The following is a 22,858-nucleotide window of genomic DNA, read 5'->3' as shown; positions in this document are numbered from 1 at the left end:
TATATGTCCTAGGACCCACTGCACAAGGTCAGCAAAGCAAGGCAAGTGAGATGATCAGGAATTTAACTTTTAAAGTTCCTAATCTGGAATAAAATGATAACATTGATGCACCCACAACCTGTCCTCCTCATGTGAAACCAAACTGGTTAGGATATAAACTTCACATTGATCCGAATGATAGAGATGCAACTGTGTCTTGTGGGATACTCATGGTTCACAGGACAGGATTCCAGCAGGATACTCACAACAGTAAAAGTAAATACTTAAGTGTATGCTGTGTTGGCATTTATGAACATGTCTTATATGGAGAAATCAGTGTGATGAGTTGTATGCACTTGATACAAAAGTTCGGCAGGAACTTTGCCACATTTATTCTTTTCTCATTTATTAGCCCTGGGACTCTTTCGAAGTTCTGAATGACTTTAAGCAGCTGCCATATGTGAGAGAGACATTCCTGAAAAGCTGATTATTTTTTCTCCTACCCTTAGTCCTTTTCCCAATGGCATATTTCCCCATAGTTGAACCTGCCAAAAAACAGAATAGTTTAGATTCATTTCTAAACCAAAATCTGTTTTTTTTTGATTATAAAAGAGATAATCCATTATCTCATGGTCTTGCAAGTCAAAACATAATTTTATGCAGTTGAAGAAGCAAGTTTCCTGCTTACTAATCCAATTCTATTAATTTTAAGGTGTCTAGACAAAAAATATTGGGTAACTTTAGGTGTTTTCGTGGCTTCCTTTTTGACTCCTTGATTCCCATTCATTGTATTAATTGTATGTCAGTGGCCCACAGAGGCCTGACCAAGATCGCTACTGTATTGCATCATGCACTATACTAAATTGCAAGAGACAGCCTCAGCATCCAAGAATGTAAAATTTAGATTGGTGAAGAGCAAATATGGATAAGCAATGTTATAGCCAAGACTAAATCAATAGTAAGACCAGAGAAAGGGCCCAGAGATGAACTGTGGTTTTATCTAGGCCATGATCCACTTGATTCTTCTACTCTCAGATGCATGTGACAGTACCTTTACTGCTGAAGAGATGAGTAAATAATCTTACTACAAAAAAGAGCAAAATATTTTGAGAATTCTCTTTTTCTTGTAGAATATGCTATTTAAAACTTAAGAAAATTATGCAGAGGTGTAGAAATATTTATATTCAGTAGGAGTAACCTAAATAACATGTCTGTAAATCTGTTGTTCTTGAATAGTACAGTTATCCCCGTATAATGCCAGAAAAACCCTCTATTTCTCAGCAACATCTATTTTCTCTCTTATGATATATTATATGGCTTTTTAGTGTAACTGCATTTTTAGTTCTTATTAGATATAATTTATATGTTGCCTTATAGAAAATTTGTTTCATAATTCATTAATTATTTACTGTTACTTGACCTTACAGTACAGGAAAAGACCTATCCCATAACTGTAATTTCAATTCTCTCTAGTGTGAAATCAATCATATTCCACATCTTTTATATTATTTAGAATGTGAACGATGAGATTTTCTTGTGCGTTTCTCCTCAGTTGCTAGGGACTTTCAGACAGTGTGTGTGTAGGAAATACGAGCTCTGCAGACCTGCGTGGACAACTGATCGTATTGCAAAAAGTGCAAAAATGCTTGGAATGGCAGAGCTATCCCTGTTTCTACGTGGAGCTGGTGGCTGATACTCAAGACAGGCAGGCTGGTGCTGTTAAAAACTAGCAGTGTTTTATACAAACTTACTTCTTAGATTTTTTTTTTCTTTGTATATGGGTAACATTTAGATATGTACATAACAATTAATAATTCCTTCATATCTCTGCAGCTTCATACTCCAATAAATTACACTAATGTTGTTAAAGACCAAGTTTGACATGTCCGGGTTTTAAAGCTGATGAGAACTATTGGGCAGTTGGATAACCAGATCTTTTATGTATTTATGCTGTAGCCTGTGCTACATAACTGATACGTGCCATGTTTATATTTACAGTTCAAAACCATTTTGTGAATGTAGTAGGAGGTAATCCACTATAAACAGATACTGAACTACAGTTTGAGATTACTTTGAGAGAAAACACTGGGTCATTTTTAAAAATACATGGGTGCATAAGAGGAGAAATCATTAATGCATTTGAAATTTGGAGGATACTTTTTTCTGAAATACCGCAATGAAAGTATTCTCTGAAACCAAATAAAGTTTTGAAATGATATTTTAAATAAATAAGATGTGTTTATGGAGCAAATTACATTTGTACCGCAGCCTGCATGAGCATAGAAAAGAAGACTTTTGTCCTCGGCAAAAAAATATTGCCTCTTATTAATAATTTCTTCTCCTTCTCCCTGCATGTTTGTCTATATATTTTTTTGCACTGTAAGGCAGGTTATCAACAAAATATTGGTTTTTTGGTCACTTTTATTTCAGTAGGTAAATGTCAAATGTCATGTGTTCATAAACATGTCCAGATTGCAATACTGCGTTTTATGCAAATTCCTGACTATGTTAAAAATATATTAAGCAAAAGCCCTTCCAGCCATTCACGTGTACAACTTTATGAAAATCAGATGTAATTGGTATTTAATTTACTTAAATAACATATGCTTTTTAAAGATAGATTTTCCTGATATGCAAGCATGGTTAGGAAAAAATACTGAGTATATGTAAGTAATATTATACAAGAAAATAAAGCTAATTTCTTGAAGTGTACAGTATATGGATAGAGTTTGGGAAAAAATACTAAAATGAGAAGTATAATGCTATTTTCCTAAGCCACATTTGCTAAATGCAGACTTTTGCAAGGTCAGCAGTTATAGTGGAGTTGAGTAGAAATGGCTTCAGTGGCTTTAACTTTACCAGTGCCCTTGATGAGGTGCAGAGTTGTCAGTATTCTCATAAAATTCCTCAGTGATGGCTTCTTCTGTTCTCTTTATTTCCTTAAGTGAACATCTGTCTAATTGTTCACCTCCATTGCTTTAGTGCTTTCCTCATGCTTTCTCTGTTTCCAGACAATAAACTTTATTTTCTTCATAAGAATTCAGTCTACGCAAGGGTATTAGGCAGCTTGTTTGCACCTTTTAATTTCTGGAAGTTTTCCAGAAGGGCTTTTTGCTGTAGTTCCAATGGGTTCATCAGTGAATCATGTAACATAATGCAGCATTGTGTTTGGGTTTTTATCCGTTACCTTCTGTTTATAAACATCTGCTTGGAAATTTTCTTTTTGAATTTTTTTTAATATGTTTTACATTTTTGCATGTGGCGTATGGGTAAGATATACAGTAGCTGCTATTTTTTCAGGTGTTCAGGTAGGTACAGCTAGTATTTAACTTAAAATATGGGAAAAGCCTAAGTTATTTGCTTAAAAAGCAAAATTTTAAGATTGTGTGCCTATTATTTAACTATGTAACAGTATGTTAAATTAAAAAGAAATTAATAATTGAATGACTACATAAAAAAGTGGCATTAACCCTTACGGTTGCAGAGCTGCAGAAGGATCTGAAAGCCTTTCTGTCAAGTACAGAGAGTATTACAAACTTAGCATGATGATTCTCTTAATGTACAGTTATTTGTTTTCAGTTTTGCTTTTTTTTTTTTAATTAAGGGGAAAGGGAATGGTTGAGGTTTTCTTTTTCTTTTCTTTCCCCCACTGATCTGCCTGTAAAGCATTTATATCAGTCTTGCGCACCTCTTCTTCCAGCAGATATTTTCACTGAAAGTAGGTTTGTATCATGCTTTTCTTGCTGCTCTACTTGCTGTAGTGGCAGCCCTCCCTTATTTTGTATGTACAAATGCTGTAAGAATATGATCCATAATGTATATGCTCCATCCTTGTCACTATATTGTTCATTGGCAACTTGTATTTAGGAAGTTATATAGGAAACCTAAGTTTAACAAAGGTAAGAATCAACTCTCGCACTGTATTGCTGCATGAGACATTTTTCCCTGAAGTCCTTTTGTTATCTATAGATCAAAATTGGATCTGAAAAATCATATATTTAGTAAAAGAAAATTTCAGAGCTTTTCATATTGAAGATGCTTACAAATGAGACACTTAATTTTGGTCTTCATCCACATTTACACTAAAGCCAATTTAAACTTTCTTAATTATTCGAACAATGCGATATGGCCTGATGACCCCTTCTGCGTGTGTCTGAATGCAATCAGTTTTATGCATCTGTAAAATACATGGTCTAGACTTTGATCTCACATTTTTAGACAACCCTAGAATTACATTAGATTTATAACGACGTGTTTAGTTTTATATCTATTTTGTTGATTACCAGTAGAACAATATGATTCCTGTAATGGGTCACGTTTTCACACAAATTTAATTTCAACTTTTGTGTTTTCACATCTGGTTATTTTGTTTGTATTTTCTTTGTAACACAATTTTTATACTGAAAGAAAACACAGGAAAAACTTGCTCTTTTTGTCATCACAAATCAGGTGGCTTAATGCCAGGTTGCTGTGCTCTAGGATTGTTCGAATGTGCCTGAAATTTTCTTGTGCATGCAGAAAGACTTAATACTTTTCTTCAAAGTATGTATTGCGTATATTGAGTGAATATTAAGAACCTGATCCTGCCAACCCTTATTTGTACAAGAAATCTTTACTAATGTGATTCAGTCCATTTATTTCACTTTCCAAAATTACATACATAAAAATGTGACCTGAAATGGTATCGTTCCTCCTAGCTAGGGCATGTGAACAGTTGTGGAAACAAAAGAAATAATTTGTATATGCAGTTATTTTTTGATGATACTGTCCTGTAAGACATTTTTGTTATATCGTTTAAACCTAGCAGATTATAAACCATAATCTGCCAATTAAAATGTCCTAATTAGCTAATTATTCAGTTCTTTCATTTCCGTGCTTGTCTTATGTATTCATTCCTACTCGTGTTGAAACCTCCTAAAATCACTCATGTTTAAAGAAGCAATGCCTTGTAAAAATATCCGTGTTTGTATTCTTGTAGTACTAAGAGGAGGAAAGGACTACACCTTCAATCTGTTGGCAAGCTTTGTACTTCATAATGGCTGCAATGCATTTTTGGACCTGCAGACGTCACTATTCTGCCAATTAATTGTGCTACACTAAATGTTCATATAGCACTATGACCACATTTAAAATGTATGTTGCTTACATCTGGCAATTATAGCAGTTTGTTTTCAATCTGAAACAATTAGCAGACTTATTTTAATACTCTTAGTTCATTTTCAGCATTCCAATAAAGGAAATACTGTGCTTTCCTTTTAACTTGTATAAGCCTTGGCCAAAGACTGTCTTTAATTATTAGTTATTGTTGTTTCAGTACAGATTTATGAACTATTTATTTTGTGTCATATAACATACCATTTTTAAGCAACATTTTTTCAATCTGAACATAGCTTCCAGGAGGGCGAGCTGCCCAGAACATCAGTGATCTCACAGTTATTACTTTGTGTCATATATAATCTTGTTTTTTCCTGCAACAAATAAATCTTTGGGCCTCCCTGCAAAAAACATTTGTGGTTACAGTATAATAAAAATAAACCGTTTGTCGTGACTGCAGCTGACATTTATCAGCCTATTTGTGGGTGCTCTTTCTCTCTCTGTATAATACAGAACATAATTTGTCACTTTGTAAATACATTCCAGCCTAAATCCCTGCCAGCATCTGTTAGTGTTTGAAGGATTAATGCACTGCACAGTGCATGTCTGCACTTTCAGGCAACAACATAGCTTATGATTATGGATCATGGGAGAACAGGGAAAAAGGGTTCATTTTGTATTTACTTCAACATTGTTGCCCTTTTGACCATCATGCTTTTCTTGTCGTGCTTGTCATCTGTACTAAGGATGCTAACTCTTCCTGTATGCGTAAGATCTCTATCTGAAACCCTACTGCAAATTTTATATATCAGTGTATGTGTAGCTGTACCTGTAAGTTAACATCTTTAATTTTTTTGATAATTAATAGTGATAATATTTTTATTGCAGTGGTGATGATCCTGTTTTAATATCTGTTTAGAAATACTCATTCTTCCTCCAGCCTCTACCATTTCCAAAAAAATCCATTACCCTATTTATTTCTGTACTGCATATTTCTCAGCAAACAATAAACTAGGTTTATTTAGTCTTAAAATTTCAAACTGAGCAAGTTTCTAAAAGGACACAAAGTCTGTAGTTTCTAAATTATTGAAATGCTGTTAGCTTTTGCTGCCTTTTTTTAAAAATACATTCTGCTATCAGCTCAAATCTTTCAGAATGAGAAGAATTGAAAGCATTTGAATGGGAGGCTCTCCACCCAGTGAAGATCCTGTTGCATGTTCCCAGGCTCGCTCTATTATCCTGTAAACAAGAAGATATGTTTATTAGAATAGTAAACCATATGCACGTAATGTATTGCCAAGATTATTTGAGATTCCCCAAGATAAATTCAAATGAGCTTTTGAGGAATGGGGTTTTGGAGATGGAGAGAAATGATCTATATCCCAGGAAAGAAAAAGTTCAGCTAAAAAGTAGGCTCCCAAGTAAATACCAACAGTTTATGTACATTAAGAACTAAACAAATTCCTACTGCCAAAACCTATGGTAGATATTAAAAAAAAAAAAAAAAAGCATTTCTTGTAATTGAAGCAGATGTGCAGTGTGTGCAATGGAACTGTGTGCATACAGGAAAAAACAGACGTATTTGGAGCCTGCAAATTTAAGTATTCTGAAATTATGGTCCAGTAAATTTTGTGTGCGTATGTGTGTTTTTCTCTTCTCTCTGGTTAAGGAATAAATAATTTAAGAAATTACCTGAGGAGGCTGATTTCTCTTATTCTCTTTTTAAGTATGATTTAGAATTGCTGTGGTATAATTTGCTTCTCTGAAGATACTAGTTTCAAAAAGAAATGCAGATATTTTTCTTTTTTTCCTTCATAATTGTCTTTTGAAGATATTGCAGGCTGTAATTTTCAGAGATACTGATCTGTTCTAAAAGTAAACTAACTTAAAGATTGTGAAATAGCATAGCATTCTTCATAGTAGTGGTATTCATTTCTGAACATTTAGAAAAAAATAATGAAATTGAAACCTGAGAAACTGAGTGACCACAGCGAAATGAGTAAGTGTATTTTGTATTTCTTTATATATGAAGACATTTACTAACAGAAATACATACACAGTTTTAAAATATTGGTGATCTAAAATGACTGATGACCTGGGAAAGCATGTCCAACTCAAATACAGAAAATATAGCTAGTCAGTCATATAGCTATATTTGTGATATAAAATTTATCTAAGATAAATTAAGAAGCTGGAAGGTGGGAAAACATTGTAGTGAACAGTGGTTTGTTTAAAGGTGAGGACCAAATACCTCGTCGGCACCTGGCATTCTCAGAAATTGGACTGCTTCATGTCGGGTCTTTTTTATCACTTTTGTCCTTCTGGCCTTTAAATGTGAACTGTTCATTTGTTGTCTTTATGTTTACTCTCTGGCCAAAGGAGGATCTGGATTTCTCTGTTGTTTTTATAACCTTATTAAGCTTAGTAGGATAATCTCAGATTCATGTCTTCATCCTAGAGTATCATGGGTGGGGAACTGCCCTAGCAAGGTGAGGACACTGGGCTGGAGAACAGGCCTGAGAGAGCTTCATGGCTTGAAGTGTTCCTAAAGCAGTTGCTTATTCCTCCAAGCTACAGAGGCTGCCACAGAGATAGTGTTCGCTGTCAAATATCTGTAAATGTTCTGGAGAAGGGTTACAGGAAAGGAAAATAATACATTTTTCATGATAAAGTGTAAGTTCAAGGATGATCAGTAATCCTAACAATTTGCAGACTGATTTTGACCCAGTAGGTCTTTATTCACTTTACTTGGATGAAGGCAACCCATACCAAAATTCCATTTTTGTGAAGAAAATGAGAATCTAGTTACTTGAAACAGGAAGGACCCAGGCTGTATAAAATCAGGTTTGGGGAAGGCTCACTCAGAGCATTAAAGTGCATTCAACGAGATTGAGTAAGGTGAAACTGGACATGTAGACTGTGTCCATAATAATGCATACATTGAAAGTACCAATACAATACCAGCAATTGCAGTATTTTGAAATCTATAAACTTGGAGGGTTAGAGTCGTCGTTTCTGTGCTGCAGAAACTTTAAGATTGCAGATATTGAAAACAAGCTATTTCACTTATGATTCTTGAAGTTTCCTTTGAAGTTGATGTGGGAGAGGAAAGATGTGGACTGAACTCACACAAACAAATAACACTTCAAGTGTAGACTGAGAAAAGAAGTGTTCCTTGGAGCTGCTGTAAAACTTGCTGAAACTGAATTGTGGTTTTTCGAGCTTTCTGATGTGCAAGGGAGTGGTACTGAATATTTAGCAAAGACAGCTGTTCTCCTAACCATTGAAATTGGAATTAAATATCAGTAAATTATAAAGAAAATAAAGGTAAAACAAGTAAGTTGGAAAAGCAGTGAAGCTAAGTATTACTAAATAGATTTTCTTTCTAAGGAAAGAAAAATCCTTTTCATCTCTGATTTTCATAAAGAATCACAATCAATCCCAGTCATTCCACTGTAGGTAAGGGTTAATAACATAAACTGTAATATGCAGGAAATTGTTTTGTCATGTGTACCATGTCTTCCTTCATTAATTAGTGAAAATTTGAAAAGTACTGCGTAGATATGGGGGAGAAAACAGAAAAAATTGGAAGAATGACTGTAAAATTGTTCTACCCCAATGTCTTCTAGTGGACTTTATTAAGTTAACTCAAATGTAACAAAAAAACTTATTATTAAAGCATCTAGTATGTATCTTAGGTTACTCTTAAAGCAGTATGATTCACTTGTCCCATTCATTTCCACGAGAAGTAGCTTCGTAGCATTCAAAGCACACAACAGTATGAAGCTAGCATTACATAAATACAGTTTTGCATGAAGTACCAAATGTTGAATACATTAGAGACAATAATATTTACAGTCCTAATCCTGAGTGAAAGCCTTTTTCCTTATTATGTTCCTCCATAAATAGTGCATAGTGACTATTGAGTGTCATAAGCTATGTGTCAAATTGTCAGATGTGCTTCTAACACATCCTTTACTTTGTTCTCAACATGGAAATATGGGTTTATTTGGGCATTGCTTGTCATATGCTGAGTTTTGATTATTTGTTTATTTTACCCATTTTAACATAATTCTACAGACTTTTCATCAGTTTTAATGTTGAATTCTTTTTTCCTGAAGATTATCTGTTTCTCGCTCTGCATCTATCAGAAGTATTTGCATTCCAAGATGTCATCAAGTTTTTTCTTTATCAAAGTGTTTTTTTGCAATTTATTATATTTTCAGTCCCTCAGAGTTGGGTGTTTTTACTGTTGTGCTATGTATTCAGTTTTGAGAAAAGGGCTTTTAAATATCTAAGATATATACACTGTATCTTTTGAAAGTAAAATTATAAAGTAAACCAGCCAGTGTCCACTATGTTACAGTTTAAGTAGGTCCTCAAAAGATGTCTGGTACTTGCATAAGATAAGGGACTGCAGCATATTTATTAAGAGCCTTCAACTCTGTATAAAACTAGAGCAGTCAGAAGTAATGGTGTCTGCTGAAAGATTCTTTATCATATGAATTTACTTTTAGTCATCTATTATTTATTTCAGCTATTTTATATGCCATTATAATAAATATTATGACAGAGAAAGCTTTTATGCTTCAACTTATTGTACTGCTCTTCACTTCCTTGCAATCCTTCAGGAAAATGTAGCTATGCTTTACCTATATTTAACGTAAATCATCACTTACATTTGAATGAAAAATTCACTATGAAAAAAGACTCCTTCTTCAATAGCAAGACACAAATGCACAATCATGTTTACTGCCAAACTACTCTACCATGCAGTGTTCATTTTTAAACAGTTTTTAAGCTGTAAAGTGAATACAGTGCATGCAGTGAAATTGCTTGCTTTCTGGATGTTTTCACTTTCTTGTTAGTTTCTGGCTCAATAAGCATTTTTCTAGCATGTGTGCAAAATATTACCAATTACATTTAAGCATTTTTAATAGTTTTGCTCCACATGGGCAGCAGCTTACATACAAAATTACGCAAACTGCTTTCTGGTGCTATTTCTGTTCAGAGCAATGAAAATGCAAGTTATCTAGAAATATTGATAAAGTGCTTTTAGAACTGGGTATAAAACCATCAAACAAGATGAACAGTTTTCTTTGCATCTTTTCAAAATGTTATTGGACTGTGTTTGAACAAGGGCTTGTCAGGAACTGGAGGGTGGTTCGTGTTTGGCTGCCTCTTCAGAGGCAGGGTGCCGGTGACCAGACGTTGTTAGCCACGGGCTGCTCTTCGGACCTCATGAAACGCAAATACTCCTCATCCCCGCAGCAGTTTTTCGGCTGGCTGTGGCTGACCGTTTTCACAAGGCTCAGCGCGCCTGCCGTACCCTGTCTTGTCCGTTCTCCTTTTGGCCAGTTTGCTACGTCTGCCCGAGTCGAGCTGGGGAGACGTTTCGGGCTGCGGCGGCCGTTTGTGCAGGGCAGCCGCGGTTAGGGCAGCAGCTCATGTGGCCCAGGCTGTCGGCAGGCAGCACGTAGCAGCGATCCTGCGCTTACAAGTGAGCTCTCCAAATGCTCCTAAATACCTTCTCTTATTTAGTATCCCTTTAACTGATGTAACTGCAAATAAAGTAGTAGAGGGAGCATTAATATCATTTATTGTTACAGTTTAAGACATTCTGCAGTTTTCTGTTTTAGTGTGTTGGTATCATGACGGAAGTGTTAAGCTCCCGTCTCCTTTGTGTTTGGGGAAGTGACAAGTCCCATTTAAGATTTCACAGCATAAAATGAGGCATAATTCAGTACGGAAAATATGTGAAGCGAAATGGTGAGAGACATCAGCATAATACAATTATGACACATTAGATCAGGATTTGCAGCATATCATTAACAATCAGTTGTGACTGTGAATTACAATTACAGTTTTGATGCCTTTTAGCAAAAACGTTTCTTTTTGGGGTTTATTTTTTATATACTTGTCACTGCTAATATCCTTACATTGATAGGAACCTACCTTGCAAACATGTTGCCTTATTCATAGCTTTTTTTTACTTATTTGTAACTTAGAAGAAGAAAGTGTGGAAAATTTTGGAGCGAAAATAGGTTCGTACTGAAGGCACGTGCCCTCCTCGAACTACAGGAGGAGGAACGGGTGAAATGCAGAGCACCTCTGTGGAGTGGGAAGGGCTTCAATCCCGGTTTGCAGGGGAGAAGCTGAGAAAGAAAAGCTGTGGGACTTGCCTAAGCCCACAATGTATAAATTTATTGGTTCCTCAGTTACTGCTTGGAGAAAACTCTCATGCTTGTTATTTTGCAGGCCTTTTTAAACCAGTGTGGCAAGATGTGATCTGAGTGGATTGGGGTCGCATGCTCTGGCTCTTCTGTGAGGGCGTAGAGCAAATGGTGTCCCTTGTGCTCAACATGTATCTTGTGTATTAATGAAGGAGACACTTTTAGCATCAGTTTTTCCATAAGCAAAGGCAGGGAGAATGTTGAAAAGAAAACTTTGTATTTGCTGTTTGCCTCTGCTGACCTACTTGATAGAAAAGCCATAGGCAGCAAGGGGGAAGCAGAAGGTGGAAGAGGTGCATGTAGGCAAGGGAAGATGTCCCAAGACTATTAATCAGCACACTACAGCTATTAGAATTGAGATTTGATGTGGAAACAGTGAAGTAAATAACTGGCAGGAGAGACTAATGCTGCGCACCCAGTACCCTGTGTACGGCTACTGCTTTTTCTGGAAACCAAAGGGGAGTATTTTACCTTTAAAGTAAACCTTTTATTAAACCAAGCTTTTGACTAGGCTTCATGGTTTAGTTGATTTATGCACTGCCTTGTCCTAACTGTTAAAGCTTTCTTTGACTCTTCATTGAAACATTTTTAATTTGATAATCAAGATTATATCTGTTCTCTCTGTGATCTGTCATAATACCAGCTCAAAGCATGGACTGTGACTTAAGACCTAAGCTCAAAAGAGCGATCCCACAGCCAGTATAAAATACTCAGGGACATGTGCCACGGTCCGTCTGTGCAGGAGGAGCAGGCTGAGGACCTGCCTTGCTGGGCAGCCTTAGAGCCCTTCCCTGCCTTAGAGCCCTTCCCTGCTGCCGTGCGCCGCCTCTGCCCAGGCGATGGAAACGTGCTCCGAGCATGCAGAGCAGGGCGAGCTCAGTACACTTGGGCTTTGGTCCTGAACGTTTTGAAGTCAGCTTTGTGGCGTTGTCAGTAGCAATCGCTATCTCATAGGAGGAAGTAAATATCCATTTTATATTGTTCCCAATTCTTGTGCACATGAATGCTTTTTTTTCCTCCTCCTTTTTTCTTTTTTCAGGTTATTTTAGATGCAGCTTGTTGAATTTCTTACCAAATGTCATCTTTATCTTCTTCTGTAACTGCATGTGTATCAAAGCTAAAAGCTAAAAGGAAAAAAAGGGGAAGTAGTGTTAAATTGTTTGAGATACTCCATTTTCTTTAGCCAGTAAAATAATGTATAATTGGAATGGTGGTCTCATTTCTTTGAATTGATACAGAAGAAACCTATAGTAGCAGTTTGCTTTCGCTAACAGGCAACCATTTATCCCTTTCAGTAATTTATTTATGATTTTTAAATTTCTAGTTTTCACATCTTTAGTATATTCATCCACAAAACCAGGCCATTTTTGTCTGCTTAATTGCTGAAAGTATTTTGGGGGCATCACAATTTTTTTTCTTTTGGCCTTGAAATACAAAGACTTTTTTTTCCATTCTTGGAATCGGTAGCAGAAACCTGAAAGCTGACACCAAGAGCAAAAGCATTACCTGAGTGGTGATATACCGTGTGGACTTGAATCAGTGTCCCCAGGAGGGTAGTAACCAGCAGCTTTTGCTTTAGTCTGTTGAACTACTTAGGTTTTCTTGTTTTTTTGGGAGGGTTTTTTTGGACCCCCTTATGCCCTTGTATTTGTAGCTTTCTTGTCCTTTTCCCCTTGGAAAAGTCAGTAAAATGTTTCAACTGAGGAGAACAGAAGCAAAATAAAAGCAGCTATGCACACTACATCTCTTAGGTAAACAGCCTTGGACTGCAGAGTTGAAGAGAAGTTGTTATGGAGCACAGTTGTGTAAACTAGCCAGCATTGCCTTTCTGAAGTCTCTGACCGTCAGACAGAAGAATATATTTATGTAGGGGGGCAAAGTAAATCCAGATACTCTAATGATGTGTATCTTGTGAGGGTGAGTTGGGTTTAGCCCTTTCAGACACCATCAATTGATATTTCCTGATGGAAGCTGAACCTGTCAATTTTAGTTGTATTTGTTGTGCTGTCCTGTTAAGACTGGCTGGAGTAGGAAGAAAGTAATTTGAGTGACATTCTGTTTAATCACAACCTGTAATACAATTGTAGTGGGCAGAAGGGGTGCTAGCGAGAAAAAAAGCAGATGTGGGGAGAAAAACATCAAATGCGATGAAGCAGGGAGATCCGTGAAGTGGTTGAATTTGAGAGACAAGGGAGCACTTCTTGTCGTCTTCCTGTGCTGATGCCTGCACTGCTTCCTTTTGGTCTCTCCAAATATGCCTACCCTCTAACCTTGTAATCCCAGTAGGTCCCATTGCAGCATGGTGCTTGCAAAGCTGCTGTTGCCTAACCTCAGATGCTGCTTGTGACTGCACAGTACCGCTGTATCTGCTGCATCTTTTTCCTTTGTTTTCTTCTAGCAGTGCTAACGTCCAGTCTAAACCATTACAGTTCTGCAGAGTCGTATGTAGCATGTTGGAATTGCATGAAGTGTCCCTCTAATTTCTTTTTTCCTGGATGAGCTAAGCAGATTGGGCTGCAAGTAGGCATAAATAGTGTTACATAATTTATGCAGAAAAATTTAAGTTTGGGGAGAGTACAAGGCACTTAGCAGCTTCCTTCAGGTGCCAGAGAGTTTATATGGTGTTGGGCAGCAGTGACTCTAAAAGCAATGACAAGGACAAGCATAGGTGTTTATAATTTCTTAGGGAATGTGTGACTTGTATGTCGTAATGTTTGGTATTTTGCAGAAGATCACAGATGTCTTAAAGTATAGCTTGTGTGGAAGAACTGAAGTTGACTGTTGACTTGAGCAGGGAACACTGCAGTGCCGAGAGGCAATGCATTCGTACAGCCGCGGTCAGACGAGAGCCAGTTCCAAGCTGCGGCTTGAAAGAGCCATGGTCCACCTCATTCTGTGTACTGGCTGGCTCTCCGCTTCGGTGGTTTGCAATGAAAATAGATTTTTGGTTCATTTTGTTCCAAGATTTGGAATGTAAGCATTTCAGAGGATCTGCAGACAGGGACCTTCAGGCTGAGCATACTGAGAAGCGTTGGCTGGGTGGTGCTTCAGCTTAGCCCTTCCAGGGTGACCTGTCTTTTTGTGGGATTGCATGTCCTCTTCTAGGTGAAAAGTTGGCTTTAAGAGCATAAGCAATTTTTTAGAGGATATTCTGCCCTGGTAAACTTTTATTGTATGAAAAATAATAGGCTGATCAGATGTTTTCTATACTCATATTATAGTGTCTTATATATCAGCTGCTATGGATAGTAGCTTGTTTTAGGATGACTATGAATTCAGCTGATTTTTAAAGAATATTTACTGAGTATTTTTCTACCGGTATAGTATTTAAAAAATGCATGTATTACGAATAATACTTACTCAACTTTTTATTTCACGAGTTACATACAAGTTTCACCAGCTAAACGGAAAGAAAAAGATACATTAACCAAAACTAGCTTGTGTCAATTCCCTGTGTTATATGAAGCTGTGCGTTGCGTAGTGTATGTTTTTAGCAGAACTACGAAGTTACAATGCTACTTTTGGCACTGAATGTTGTGCTTGTCCGTTCTTTTTGATGATTTGTATTCACTGAGGGCTTATAATGTTAAACAAGGGAATCTGACATGTTTCATAACACACTTTCTGTAACATGATACTGTGAACTAAACTTGCTATTATTTATCTTTATTTTTCTCTTGCTCCAGCATAAAGCCAAGGTAGAAGCAATGACCTTAGACCTTGCTTCTCTTCACAGTGTGCAGCACTTCGCTGAAGCATTCAAGTCCAAGAATGTGTAAGTACTCAGAAGATTACATATAATAATTTCTTGTTATTTTAATGTCTTAATCAGCTGAGCACAACTGCCAGAATTTACCACAGTTGGACTGCTCAGAAACTACAGTAGGTGAATAAGCATTTCTCAGGAATTGCTTTTTTATGTGCATATTTTTACATAAATTGAAGACTATTTGTTTTTATCTTAAAAAATAATTACCAATCTCTGATTATTTCCTGTGTAGCCCCACCTTTAATAGGGGCATTAGTACCCCTGGTGGCTACTGAAAAGGGCCAAAGCTAAACTATCAAAAGCCGCTCAGATAACTTTTTTCCAGTGGTTTGAAAAAAGCCTGGGGTCACAGACCTGTCTCTGGAATAGTTTGTAATTTAAAAAAAAAAAAAGGGGGGGGGGAGGGAGAAGAGAAGTAATGGCATCACTTAACAATTGGCCACTTTGCATTGAAAGATTATATTCTTTCCAAATGTTCTGTTTAATTTAGCTTGAAAAGAACAATGAATCACTAAATTGAAGAAATGATTTGGAATCTTTAAGTGCCAACTCTTGGCAATAAATTCCACACTTTGTGCTTTATCCACAGTTGGACCCATTGTATCTGATTTTTGTGACTATTCAAACTTAGTAGTTTTTTTCTGCAAATATTTCTGTAACACATGTACTTCATACTATACTTCTCAAGAGAATAAAGCCTCTTAGACAGCTTTGAAAATATATTGTAGTAGGGAAAATATATAAAAAAAAGAATGATTTTTCACTTTTGAAATACTGCCAAAGCTAAATCTCCCATGGATAGACAGATGACATTTTAGTACTTACAGGTCTTTTAGATTCAAGGAGTTGTCAAAACTGAGTTCTAAGACCAGTTCCTTTACTGCCAAAAATCCTTGGTAACAATATTTTTTTTACCATATAGCATTTTCATATATTAAAACTTTCTTAAAATATTAAGACAAATGCTTGCAGCATTGCTGCTTTATTACTGACTCAGTGTCATAATATGAGAACAGGCAAGAGTTTTAATTGTGCTTCTGCATGCTTTTTGGTATGCTACATTTATTTAAAAATAGGATATGGTACAGCTAAAAGTTAAAACACCCTTCTTCCAAATGCGGCTCTTAAATTGATTTGTGTGTTGCAGATCATATCATGGTCATCCTCTCGAGTCCATTTGGCATGCATCTTGTAAATCATTAGAAGTAAACAATCAAATTTTGCTGGAGAAATTAGAAAATGAAAACCTTTTATTGAATGACACTTAGAAAATGATAAGATACAGAAAATATAGAATAAGTAAACCCTGTTTTACTTTTGTTGTCATACATTATTTTACCAATGTATGTCTGTTTAGCTACATTATGTTCTCAGTAATGGAAACGTTTTATTAATGTTTCACTCTTATTTTATTTTGGAAAATGTGGTAGGCAATGTTTTAGCCTCTGTCTTGCCTTCAGGTATTTGTATCTTGAGTCTGTGCTTGTGTGTGTGTGTCTGGCAGGACTTCTTGAAGCATTGCAGGAAAGATTAAGGCCTGTATCTATTGTGAGGCTTGTGGGATTTTGACCAAAATGAATTTCCAGCTATATTTTGTTTAAACTCTGAGGTTGGATGGAAACCAGGCCCCACACACTGCCTGTACCAGTAAATCTTTTATCTGATACAGATACAGAAGAGTTACCTTGCAATCATCTGCCCTGGCGGGACTATGGACTAGAATATCTACTAGGTCTTTCTAGCTCTGATTTTTTGTGATTTAACTATGTCTGGATAAGGTCAAAAAGCAATTATACAGCAATAGCATGTTGTTAGTGCAATGCCAGCTTTGTATGTTTTCTGGCTCTAATATACACTAACTACTTTTGTCTCTTTATTTGTTTTGCAGTAGTGTCCAGAAGCTTTTGTCAGATTCCTTTGTATTAGTAGCTTTATGAGCAATAGAAAGAAATCTTATGCATTCAGTGACAGATGGAGTCTTGTTCTGTATGCTTTGGCAAGTCTGTAAGCGGGTAGCCTGGCTTTCGCAGGGCTTTGGTATCTCTGATTTCAGGCGTACCTTGATCGCATTCTCCCCAGTTCGGTGTGCTACCTGTAAGTCATGTCGATGAACGCAGGAGACACGTGATGTCAGCACAGAGTTTTCATGCTTAAAAAATTCCTAATCCTTTAACAATAAAGTAGTAGAAAAAGAGAATAAGAAAGTTTTTTTTGCTTTGTTTTGTTTTTCCTAAGCAAAATGATTAGGTGAGTTCTGAGTTTTATAGAACTTGGTTTCTGGGACAAAAATGCAGTAATTTTAAAATATGAAGGAGAAATTTTATATACACACACACACACACACTTCTTAATACAAGTCTATACATTTATTTCTACACACTATGTGAAGAGGCCTTATGCGATCAACTTCTTAAACTTCTGGATGTAGACAGTTTTCTTGTCTGTTTAACTTCCCCAACCCACTATTGCTTCCTGGGCACTTTGATACAGTATTCTCCAGAATCTGTTGGTCTTGGCCTAATAATTGAAACTTTATAAAACAGAAAGTAGATTTGCTTGTGTATTGAAATTCTGCTCTTCTGGGACACTTTGTGGCTCTAGATAATATTTTTGATGGCAGCTATAAGGATGTACTCTTATAGTCACATCTCTGGGAGCAAGTTCTTCCCTGGCTGACAGCAATTTGGAAGAGTCTTAAAGGACTGTGTGTTTTGCAGATCTTTTTCTGGATGAGAAAATTAAAATGCAACTACTCCGGAAAAAGTCCCTAAATTTCATATACTTAATATATCAAAAACCTATCATAGCCTTGGGATGGGGGTGGGGAGAATAGAATTGCTAAGGTGGTTAATCTCCTGCATTGATCAAATCACTTGCAGAGAGAGAATTGCCTTCTTGTACGTGTTTGAGAATCTGAGAGATTCCGGAAACTACTTGAAGAATGAAGAAATTGCATCCTTTGCTAAGCGAGAATTTAACGGGCTGGTTACCTAAAGAAAACAAATGATGCAACAGAGGAAGAGACCTTTTGAAACATAGATAAAAAGCAGGAGGAAAGAGCTACTCTGGAAAGAAACATTTAATACAAATTGGAGCACTACTTAATATTTAAAAGCTAAGAAGGCTTTCCTGTTTGAAAGTAAAAATCAGATGATTCATCTTCAAGTTATCAGGCTTCTAAAAGAGTCGGTAGCTTTTATTCCTATTTGGATTTGTTAGATGTTGCATCCTTGCCCACAGATACAATTTGGACTCACGATTTTCAGTGGTATGCATACACTGGTAGATTATGCAATATTCCTGTAAATATATTCTGGAAAACCCTTCATCCTCATAGAAAAAAATGTGGGTTTTTTTTGTTTCCATTATCTATACCCTTGAGTTGATACAGCTTTTTTCTCTCTATGAAACTTTTCTTTTATCCATGCAGTCTCAAATGAAGCTTTGAGAGATAAGGTTTTGTAGATTATCTAGATCCTGGAGTTTTGTGATCACAGCAGAGTCTCAGCTTTCTTCAGGAGAAGAACAGTGTTCTCCAGTTTTTCTAGCTGCCCCAGTTAAAACAGTTCTGTGGACAAAATAAGCTAAATGCAGTCACTGAAGTTGGATCTCCTGAGGTCTTCTGGCAGAATAAAACAATATTGCTGGGAAATATCTGATCTATCCCTTACTTCATTGTGAGGTTGTAGCACAATCAGAACAACAAATGAAAAATACATAAAATACTAGTTCAACTTGATAAAAAATGGGACTGAAGGATTCACAAAGCCAATTCTTTATAGAAGGCCAATTAGTAATGTTATAGTAATAGTGATTTATTTTAGGCTCTCTTATGGGTTGAAGTGCTGCACTGTTATTCCTCTGATTGGTAGGGTGATTTCTGGCACTCCTGTAGTTGCCCTGACTTGTTAGCTGGAGATACGTTCCCCGCTTGACATTTCCAACAGCAGTGGGTGACCTTCACAGGAAAAGAGGTCTCAACGCACCTAACTGGATAAACTTGTTACTACTTTTATATACACCTAGTCTTCCACCTGCTAGTTTCCAACCCAGGCAGTTGATTGAATATCTCAGTTATGCAAAGTCAAATAAATAATCTGTTTATAAATGAGGATTTGGCATTAGCTGATTTTTTTTGTGCAATTGGAAGGGCCAGACCATCCAATCTTTCATATTAGGCTTTTGGAACTGAAAAATATTGAATTGAATCTCCTCTTTGTTGAGTGGGCAAATCGTGAGGAATTATGGTTGCTATTAATCCTCCTGTATAGTCAGAATGACTGCCCTCCTCTGCCTGTATGCAGCGTAGCATTTAAATCAAGCCTCTTTCAGTGTTTTGTAGTTCAGGGTCTGTAGGATTTGGTAGTTGTGTACGAGTGCGGATTTGTGGATCTGGTACTTTGGTATTTATTCGTAGTATATGGTATTGTGTGTGTGTGTGTGTATACATATATTTATACATATAGAGAGAGAGCGAGAGAGAGAGCGTGTATACTTTATACAGTATTTGCCAGCAGTTAATACTTAGACTTTTCTGAACTGGTAGCAACACTTCACAATTATACAGGACTTCCACATGTAGGTTTTCACTGCAGTTACTTTCCTATACTTTAAAACAGTATATCTTTGTGGTAAGAATTGGCGTATGCTAACAGTTTATTCATTTATGCTGTGTATAGAAATATGGAAAAGACAGCAGTTATGAATTATGATTCTCCATTTGGAATGTCTCTTATTATTTCCCTAACCAGACCAAAATGGAGAGGGCCAGATTTTTAGTTAGCCTCCTTAACTGAGGCCTCAAACTCTATGAGTACATTCATTTTTCATGCTGCAAGCAGAAGCTCTCTGAAACCTTGTGGGTGCAATTAAGATTTCAGAGCTGCTGAAAGTTCACCCCAGAATACTATTTCTCTTTGTGTGCTGGCTTTTCATGTATTATAACTGACATATTGCATGCTTGTTGAATTGTTTTTAATTCTGATTTAACCACCATTATAGAAATTGTATAATAAATTATATTCATTCATATAAATACCTTTGCAAAAATATGATCTGTTTAGCAAGTCATTGCATAGATAACTTGTAAAATCAAGAAAAAATAAATATATGATTTAAAGAAATTGTAAGTGGTGACATTATGCCAATGTGCTTAATAGTTCTGCAGTGGATTATATCTTTGTCAGAGACAATCATTGCCACCGCATATTGTCTTTCAAAATTTGAATATATTTTCTCTCTAAGACTGTACAGATCTGTTAAACCTTTTGGCATTTATAGAAATACTTTCTGTGAATTAAAACGAGTAACAGTTGAGCTATTAAATTTGTCTTTTGAGCTTTGAATACTATGGGCATTCTGACAGTGCCGCTCAGACACAAACTCTGAATCAATAGCACATTTTAAGAGATGTCCAAAAAAATCCACATTGAATTAAATATGGAAACAAATGCGTAGTTGAGAAGTTACTATTGCAGACAGCATGTATGATAAATTTAAATAAGATCAAAGGTTGACTGGATTTGAAACATACATACTAATATTAGGGTGAAACATTTCTTTTTTTTCCATGTAGTGGTATTGTGCCTTATTTAAAGCCTAGGGATTGGCTTTCTGTATAAATATTTCTTCTTTCTTCCTTTCTTTCTTTTTTCTTTCTTTCCTTCTCTTTTTAAGCTCTTTCACACAATTACCCCATTTTGGTTGCATGTGTCAAGTCATGTGGATCCAGAAACTGTTTCCAGTATTTTTTAAATTAAAAACCTCTCAAGCTTAACCCCTCCCCACCTTTTACTGGAGGCAGAGATCATGAAGTTTTCACCAGATCACCTTTAATTTCATCTGCTGTATCTGGAAATTATTCTTGGAACACAAGAAATACTTCCTTGCTCAGAGAGATGTTCGTGTTTTTTAAAGTAAAAGTCTGCATTAAAATATAGGTAGAATTGACAGATTATTATAATATTAGCTGTGATTGCATCTGCAAAAATATTTATTGTTTTTACATAATACTAATAAAATTGGTGTTGTTAGGTCTTCATTAGATACTTTTATGTAGTATTAGGGTGTAGTATTAGGGTGTAGTATTAGGATATTTTTATGATAGTATTTTCTAAACAACTGAGCTTGACTTAATTCCTTAGACCCTTTAAAAGAGGCCTGCGAGGATCCCAAATGGAAGGAGGCATCTTGCAACAGCGCTGAATCGGGTGCCTGGAGGGATTTCAGATTTCCCGTGTCCCTGGGGGGTGTCTGCCGCGCTTGCTGTAGCGAGGTGCGCGATGAGGCCGAACCGGTGGGGGCTTGCGCTCGGCGTGCTGGTTCTGGAGCCCACTCCCGCGCACGTCTGCCTGCCCAGCGGCCCCGTAGAAGTCTGGCGGGGCTCATAAGATATTCTGGATTCCACTTTTCAAAGTCTGTAGGCCCTGTATTCCTGAAAATTTTCCACCAGATGCAGCAGGCATGAAAGCTGTTTTGAGTATTTAAAGACGTAAGATACTTATGATTTAATGTGCACGATTAAAATATATTATGTTTCAAATAAAACAAGGGTTTTACAGCTTTATAGCATAATGGATTTTTAAAGGATCTGTATTTTTAATTGATGTTGTCTTTTAAAAATTCTGAAATACAAGGCAAAATTAGCTGTTTAATTACATATGCATTAAAATGTATTTAGTCTATTTGGTTAAAGGCTTTCTATGGGAGATAATTAAAACACAGAGGCAGAGTCTTTTGGCACTTGGGTATGGATAGTTTACTGCTGACGTTAGACAGGTCATGCATATGCCACATGTGTCTTAATCTTAGAATCCAAAAATTTGCGTTATAGTCTGAAAAGGTAGTATTTCTTCATTAGCTGTTCCCAAGGCACCAAAAATCCCAGAGGATGTCAAAGTACATTAATTTTTATCACAACATGGAATCTTTCAGGTCTGAATGGCAGCATGCAGCTGCTGGGGGCTTTCTGAACTCTATTACAGCTCTATATTTCTCTAGGCAAAACAGAGGAAGGAGTTGTCATTGGCAAGTGAAATGTTCAAAATGCATGAAGTGTTTTATTGTGTGAATGATCAACTGTGGTCTTGAAAACATTTTCCAAGGAGTTAGCTGTTTTCCATGGGAAATATCACAAATATATAATAAAAGTAGTAATTGACCTTTCTTGTGAGTTGTACTTTTTTTTTTAACAAGAAGTTAGTGTGTACAAATGAAACTCATATATTTAGAAATGCATGCCAAAAAACCAAATCATTCCATGGTTATTGCAAAAATGAATGCTCCCTTACAGCAGATTTATTCTTATTAGTAACTGCTTGTGTATATGTGCAAATAATGAATTGCTGTTGGGATTTTGAAAAAAGATATGCGTGTCCACTTTGAGGTAGCAAATGTCCTTCATCCTGCTGAATGAAATTTAGCAGATTCTGAACATTTTCATTGCTGCTGTCTTCTAAGCACCAAGGAGATTTAAAAAGTTCCCCCAAAAGAGCAAGGTGTGGAAAAGAACAGAAAAAGTGCTCCTCTTAATGTGCTAGGCCTAGAGAAAAGGAAGAAGAAAAAGAAAAACTTGTGTTTCTTTTTCAGGAACCAGAATGGAAATGATCAAAGGTGGAATGGATATAAAAATTCAATTGAAGAGCCCTATCCTATCCCAATTCTACCTCAACCTCACCCTTGGACTTTCAAAATCCATGTGTATCGAGGCATTTTGTTTGCTCAGGGATATAGAAATAGCAAAGATGCATCACTTTGACAAAGGAAAATGTGGTTTCCTGGATTG

The 22,858-nt window shown here is 36.4% G+C and overlaps 1 protein-coding gene across 11 annotated transcripts in view; it reads left to right on the top strand.

Moving 5' to 3' along the window:
- The window catches only part of WWOX (WW domain containing oxidoreductase), a 524,615-nt gene that overhangs the window by 103,291 nt on the left and 398,466 nt on the right, over positions 1–22,858 (top strand). For all 11 annotated transcript variants that reach the window (XM_067302452.1, XM_067302448.1, XM_067302450.1 and 8 more), the window contains exon 6: positions 14,993–15,081. In XM_067302452.1, the coding sequence (XP_067158553.1) occupies positions 14,993–15,081 (89 nt within the window). The remainder of the gene's footprint in view (positions 1–14,992; positions 15,082–22,858) is intronic.

The sequence above is a fragment of the Apteryx mantelli genome, chromosome 10 (assembly GCF_036417845.1).
Source record: "Apteryx mantelli isolate bAptMan1 chromosome 10, bAptMan1.hap1, whole genome shotgun sequence".
NCBI lineage: Eukaryota > Metazoa > Chordata > Aves > Apterygiformes > Apterygidae > Apteryx > Apteryx mantelli.
Note: the sequence above shows the minus strand (reverse complement) of the source record. Positions and strands in the feature narration are given on the sequence as shown.